General features: G+C 37.7%; 1 protein-coding gene across 1 annotated transcript; it reads right to left on the bottom strand.

Annotated features, from left to right (window-relative positions):
- Positions 1-266: 266 nt before the first annotated feature.
- LOC147391740 (benzyl alcohol O-benzoyltransferase-like) lies at positions 267-5,855 on the bottom strand. The gene is made up of 3 exons (XM_086459488.1): positions 5,310-5,855; positions 2,649-3,374; positions 267-500 (listed from the first exon to the last, which is right to left on the bottom strand). The coding sequence occupies exons 1-3, from the start codon at positions 5,751-5,753 to the stop codon at positions 267-269; spliced, it is 1,404 nt and encodes a 467-aa protein (XP_086315614.1). The 5' UTR covers positions 5,754-5,855.
- Between the last annotated feature and the right edge of the window lie 1,514 nt (positions 5,856-7,369).

Here is a 7,369-nt window from a genome sequence, read left to right as displayed (position 1 = left end):
AAGAATTAAGAAAGAAAACCTTTTTGACTTGATCATATGTGTTGATATGGATGGTTACCAAACTCCCAAATTTAAGATTAAAATTGAATGGTGAAACTTAACTTTTTTGGTACGATTTCGTAGAAATCATTTTTTGTTATTCAGGGATAAATAATGATTTTCTAGGGATACAATCGATTGAGAATCCATTAAAAATATCAAACATTTCAACCTTTGGTTTAATGGAGCTATTGTTACTATTGATGTTACTGACTAGAATTCAGACTTTATAGTGGTGACACAATGAATTTGGAGGTGTTACCATCTGTGTCTTCATCAGGTTCTCCAATCATTCTCTCTAGCTCCACCATGAACCTTTGCATGGTGGGCCTTGGCAAGTTAATTGGAACCACTATTCCATCCTCACCTTTGCTGTTTCTTGATTGTGTGTATATGGTTATCAGCCCAGCAATGTTCCCTACATTCTCCATTGCTGGCCCTCCATGCCATAAAGAAATTGACTCAACAAGATAAGCAGAAGACGATGCAATTTCATTCATAATATTAAGTACAAACAACCCCCCATTACAATATCCTTTTCCTAGAAATACCCCATTTTTAGTCAATACTAATTTATTCGACTCAAATACAAGTTTAATCCCAGCTTTATTCAAAAGAGACCCAGATACAAGATTTCTTCTAATGGCAGGAACATGAAGAACATCTGTGAGTACTAGCACCTTCCTAGAAGTCAACTTAAGGATCACTTTGCCTTTTCCAGCAACTTGAGATGTTCTTGAGTCTCCTAAATAGACCACTTCATCTCCCACAGAATTGTAGGAAGTAAACATCTCCCTGTTTCCACATACATGCCTCGTAGCACCAGTGTCAACTGCCCACTCTTTAGGATTTTCCACAAGACTGACTTCGGAGAGAACTGCAATAATAGTGTCATTATTAATTTCAGTTAGATTCACATGATTCCCTTTTGATTTTTCTTTAGTTTTCCTAAATCTGCACTCAACTGCATGATGTCCAGGTTTACCACATACAAAGCAACTACCTTTTGACTTCTTAAAGCCAACACTATTCTTAGTCCTTGATCCCTCTTTTTTAAACACTTTCTTAGGTTTAAACCTATATGGCTGAGAATCTCCTTCTATGAGATTGGCTTTGGTAACAAATTGTTTAACCTTACCATTTTTCTCTCTTAGTCTACTAGGTTCTTCTATGTTAATGTGGACAATGAGGTCTTCAAGAGATTTATCTTTCTTTTTCTGCCTCAAATTAGTCTTGTATTCATTCCAACTTTCGGGAAGTTTCTCAATTAGAGATGACACCACAAACTGTTCTGGCAATTTAATGCCTTCATACGTCAACTCGTGAATAATGTTTTGAAATTCATTTACTTGATCTATAATTGACTTTCCATCGACAATTAAAAATTCTAAGAATGTTTTAACTACATATTTTTTGACACCTGCATTTTCTGTTACGTATTTCTTCTCTAATGCCCCCCATAATTCTATAGAAGTACCATACACACAATAAATATCATACAAAGTGTTTACAAGACAAGATAAAATATAATTCCTACAAATTCCATCTGCTTTGATCCAATTTTGCAGATTAGGGTCTGTATCTGTAGGTTTTTCTACTTTAAGTACGAACAAAACATTAAGGGCTTCAAGGAAGAAGAGCATCTTTTGGCTCCATCTTCGATAAAATTTTCCATTAAAAGGTTCTGGTTTCAACAAGTCAGGTTTCACATGTTCGGGTCTAAAATCCATGTTTTAAAGTTCAGAAACAGAAACAGAAACAGGATATAGATATAAAAATTTGGTTTTAAGATTGTTGGATATTCTTATGAATCTGATTTATTGAAACAATAATTAATAAGCAATATTATAATGTAAACAATTCGATGAAATTGGAAGAATTTATCGGTGACTGAGGCATGGAGAAGCCGCTGTCCTTAAAACCAATTTCGCCTCCTTAGGATTCAATCCTTAGTGCAGTCGGTTCTGGCGTTTGGTTTCCAAGATTCAACAGTCACTGTCTGCTAACCGTGCACTCGGAAATAGCAGATCTACGGCGAACTCGATTAGATCGAACTTTTCACAAGCAGCAAGAGTTGAAATCAGAGAAGAGGAGAGATCAGAAAATATTTCGTTAGAGAGATCAGAATGATTGAGATTAAATAAAAGTTTAGCAAAAACGGGCCTATCACGCGAGGCTTAAATCCTGAAATTTGCACCCCCCCCTGCGCGCGCATCGTATGCGCACTAAGGGTTTTCGACAGGTTGGCCCCAAACTCAATGGGCTGCAGTCCCACAGTGCCTTGGGCCCCCATGTGCGCGCGAGGCCCAGTCTCTAACTCTCTCACACTCAAGCATTAAAGAGAGAGGGATCATAAAAAAGTTGAGAATTTTCCTTGTATTTACCCGATGTGGGACTAAAGAAAGAAGTTAAGTTTTTACAACTTTCAAAACCAATAAAGTAAAGTAAAACAAAAAAGGAAAAAGAAAAGAGTTCTTTTATGTTTCACCAAAAAAGGAAAGTACTACTTTTTACAATAAAACACTCAAAAGGTCTTGAGTTCAAAACTTATTCTCAACAATAAATGAATGAGATATTAAATGAAAATAAAACTATGAATTTTACAATACTCCATACACTGCTTTCCCCCACCCAAAATCCACCTCACTGAACCCCGCCCGTGTCACATCTGATACAAGATAGGTCCCCACCATAGCAAAGTGGGGCCGACCCTTTATCACCATTAGGTCTGCCAATGATCTCATGTACTCTTCTGTCACATTGGTCTTTGCTTTCTTCACTAACTCCAATGCGTAGCTAAACAAATTCTTACTCAGCTTTTCTGCTGTCGACAATGCCACTGCCAATGCCAATGCATTGCCTAAGAATCCAGATGGCAACGGTGGCTTGTACTTGTCACGTGCATCCACGATGTAGAGGAGATGAAGTTCTTCTTTAGGATCGAGGCAGAGGGCGATCGTGCGGCATCGCCACACACATGCGGTGATTATCTCGAAGGTAGAAATTTTTTTGTGGTGATGAAGTGGTAGGTGCTTCCGTAGAGACGCTATTTCTTGTGGGCCAAAGAAGAATGATCGGTGAACCAAGTCATCTGGTGGGATCAATGTGCCTGTGGTTTCAATGACTTCTTCATATTCGTGATGTACACATGTCACTCTGGGTGGGTCTCTAGCATTTAAAAGTTCTCGTTGCCACACAGGTTGCACTAATGGGGCATGTGCGCCACGGGACATTTCACCCAGTGCGATCATGAATTGAACCAGCCCAGAAGCATCGCTCATGGTGTGGTTTACCCGGAGGCAAAAAATGAATCCACCACACAACAGTCGGGTCACCTGTGCACATTTAAATCAGTAGGAATTAGTGTTCAAATTATCACGGTGAATAATAGGTTATAATTTTTTCATGTCATCCTTTTATGCAACTAGAAGGTGACATGTGCAAACGCACATGCATTAGAAGGGCTTATTTATAATTTAAAATATTAATTAAAAGAGTTTTTGATGATTACATAGTAAAATAATATATTTTTTATCATTAATGCTGGACTGACACAAATTTCGTGGTGTCACGCACATAACATTAGATGCTTTTTATTGGTATCTCGCTGTAAAGCATCTACGGTTATCTGCACGCCACCTTGTCATTGTGTCACCTACGTGTCCCCCTTTGTCACCTCAGCACGACTCTATTTTTATAATTTTGAAAAATAATGATGTAATTATAGGTCAGTGGGATTGCAATTATCTTGGATTTTAACCAAAATGACTTTGATTAATTATATTAAATTTAAAGATAAAAGTGGGGGAAATTATGGCCACTCAAATTTTGGTGTCCAGCCACTTCTACCCCTCGTTATAATACTAAAGATCTCATTAAAATATTAATGATGAATCGTGATAATCTAATCATCCAACATGGCAAACTCAATCAGCTATCCTGACGTGATAAGTTCGGAACCGTAGATTTGTGCTCCTCGATCAGGATACACGGCTGCACTTCCACATAGAAATGTATATCTCAAGGGAATCATGTATCCCGAGGACTGCAGATTGAGTATGCCATGTGAGGGTACATAGTCAGATTATCACGACTCATTAAAGATATCTCAAGGGTAGTGATCCTTCAAGATAAGGGAGCCCTAATGTTGTGTTGGGCAAAGGATACAGCTATCATCCTTCGTTTTGAAAGTACAAATGCAGTAAAGTAATGCTCGACTTCCATGTGATTTTGGTTGGTTTGTCAGTCGTACTGGGTGAGGGTATATTTCGAACCACGTACATATTAATATATTATCAACACCCAGTATCCCAGTAATGTGAGATAAAGCTGGTGTCCCCTTCATATGGCGGTCCCAAAATGAAAAAACATTGGCTCGAGACTTTTTCCTCACATATCTTGCAGGAAGCACATTAGCTCCCATGTAGTGAAGGCATCCCCAAATTACCAAAATTATCCTCATTAAGTTTTATCTGTTATTGTGGGTATACTTAATTAAATATAATGAAGTAATCAAAATGTGTAGGAAATAGGAGTGAACAAAGACTAAGAAATAAAAGAATTTGTAAATCAAATTAGAAAATGCAATTGATACAAAATTTACATGGTTCGGAACGCTTGCTTTCGTCCACGGGTAATCATGATATCCTTCCACTATAATATATCCTTGAAAAACCAAAGTTAATTATAATCTCTCATTCTCACTTTCTTTTGAAAATACCTCTCTTATAAACTCTAAAACAAGTTGGTTATGCATTTATAGTGACACAAAGATGAAACTGCACTTAGGATAAATTTTATGAAATAGAGAAAAGTGTTACCCTACCAAAATCGTTCTTTGATGTAAGACTCTTTATGCAAATACAAAGCTACCTCCAACAGAAGACAAAGCACCAACAGAAGACAAATATGTGATTCTATTTTGTGTTTGGAGTCTTAGAAATAAATTGAAAAGCAGAATAAAAAAAAAAAAAAAAAAATTCTATTTCTGGTGTAAAAGTGGGAGATTTGCTTCAGAATAGTTGAGAACAATGAATAAGCGTTCGTGATCGTGGCAATTGAGAAAATTAGCCTTTATTTTTTCTCCTTTTGAGTGCACCTGATGATGTTCAGCTGAGCTGGATATAATTGACCTCTAAGATGATCTAATTGACATATTTCTCACACTCTTGCAAGTCTATAAGGTTGACATATTTTGCTAGAAGAACTGTAATATTATAACTAGTGCTATAGATGGTGGTATGTATAAGGCAGCTGTAATTTATCATCACCTGAATCAACAAGAGAGGACAGTTAAGTATAGCTATGGACCCTGGAAAGTCGTAAAGGAGGTCATCAAAGCATGGAAAAGGTGGATGAAGTCTGTCACCAAACTCCTCCAGTGTAATATCTGCATCAGCCTCGATGAACATTACACCTTCGCCTGTGCACTCAACTATAAGCTTCTGCCCTTGCCCTTCCCTAAGCCTACCCGCAAACGGGTAGTAGAAAACAAGTGTTCTAGCAATCGCGTCTCTAATGACCTCAACAGGGTCTCTCCCTTTCATCGACACACTGCTTCGATAGAATTGTATAATTGGGAATTGAAACCGAAGACCCTCTTGGTCATCAATATCCGAAAGGTATTTGAATTCATGGGGTGTGTGCTTAGCAGGAGCAATTAATTCAGGTTCACGCCTTCTAACTGTAAATACTAGAGGGGTCGTTGATGCCATGCCTCAAACTGATTGATCAATGATCAATATTTTTGGGCTGGAAAATAATAGGAGAAGAAAGAGGGAGATATGCAATCTTGATGCTTTGAACAATTCATTACTTGTAAACTTGCCAGAGTGTGTGAAAAAGTTTGGTATCCAGTCCACCCCATGTTTATAATGAGATCTTAAGTTCTTGCACTAGTTAGGTTTCAGAACCAGTTACCCACGTTTCTCTTTCCCTCGTTGAAGTAAATTTTAAAAATGCGATAATAAAAAGCATTTACCTTTTGGGAAGCGTTCCAAGACCCTAAAGAGAGCCAAACATTGTGCCAAACATTTTTGAAAATAATGGTTAGAAATTTCAGAATGGGCTATTTTTTGTTAGGATGATCTCTGTAGTGAAGAGATAATCCTCACAACAAATCAGCTCATTCCGAAATCTCTAACCCTAGGTTACAAGTTGAAGAATCGTGGATCATCCAATTTTTATAAATCACTTTTGATAGGGTTAGAAGTTTCAGAATGGGCTGATTTTTGGTGAGGATGACCTCCTCATCATAGAGATCATCCTTACAAAAAAATCAGCCCATTCTGAAACGTCTAACCCATACATTAAAAAAATGTTTGGCACAATGTTTGACTATCTTTAGGGCCTCTGAACACCACCCTTACCTTTTAATGATTTAACTATGGATAATAATTTAAAATGTACATGGTTGGTGGGGGACATTTCTGACGTGGATGTGTGTCAGAACCTAGAACCATAGATGATTTCATCGAGATCTCATTTGCATCTTGATGAAAAACATCTATGTTAGAAATGTTCCCCACAATGTACATTTCAAAGTTACTCCAGCAAGCTCTTTAAATGTGGACTTGTTAACCTGTGCCCTAAGGGCACACGTTAAAGACCCAATAATTATACGAGTTGTGATAATCTGACTTACCCACATGCTGTACCTAATTGACACCCCTGACAGGACATGTTCGAGAATCGTAGATCTGCCCTCCTCGGAATATAGATCCGCCAAGATTTGTTTGCCTTCATGGGGAAGCGCAGTTCGATATCCTTAGGAGGGCAGATCTATGGTTCCCAAACATGTCACGTTAGGGGTGTCGATTGAGTATGCCACATGGGTAAGTTATATTATCTCGATTCTAATTATAAACCCAGTTAACTTTTTAGTTGGTACAATGGGGGATGAGATTTTTTGAACATGATTGTTGGGCGTAATTCTAATCCCTAATCTAAAATTGAAATTGTTTTCTTCACTTTTTGCAAAAGTAGGAAGTGCTTATCAAATGTTTACCGAACAATAATTTGAATCTAAAGATACTTTGGCATAAAACATTTCCAGTTCACTTTTCAGTTTTTTTTTTTTAGGAAAATGCCAGAATGACATAAACGGGACACAAACGATGTGGTGGCGTGCACATAACCGTAGATACTTTTTACTCATATCTTGTGGAAAAGCATCTACGGTAATGTGCACTACACCACGTCGTTGTGTCACCCCTGTCTCCCTTTGTGTCACCCCAACATGACTCTTTTTTTTTTATACTAGTTAAGGTAGCATGTGCAAGGCACGTCACAATGTGAAAAAGCCCTATATTTGACGGCTCAAGATCGTCGA

The sequence above is a fragment of the Akebia trifoliata genome, chromosome 11 (assembly GCF_017979445.1).
Source record: "Akebia trifoliata isolate Shusen 1 chromosome 11, ASM1797944v1, whole genome shotgun sequence".
NCBI classification, from domain to species: Eukaryota; Viridiplantae; Streptophyta; class Magnoliopsida; order Ranunculales; family Lardizabalaceae; genus Akebia; species Akebia trifoliata.
Note: the sequence above shows the minus strand (reverse complement) of the source record. Positions and strands in the feature narration are given on the sequence as shown.

Coding starts and splice junctions, on each gene's coding strand:
- LOC147391740 (XM_086459488.1), bottom strand. CDS start 5,753: ATGGCATCAACGACCCCTCTAGTATTTACAGTTAGAAGGCGTGAACCT. Junction 3,375..5,309: donor GTCCTCTCTTGTTGATTCAG/GTGATGATAAAT, acceptor AAATGTGCACAG/GTGACCCGACTGTTGTGTGG. Junction 501..2,648: donor GGGGGAAAGCAGTGTATGGA/GTATTGTAAAAT, acceptor TATCTTGTTGAG/TCAATTTCTTTATGGCATGG.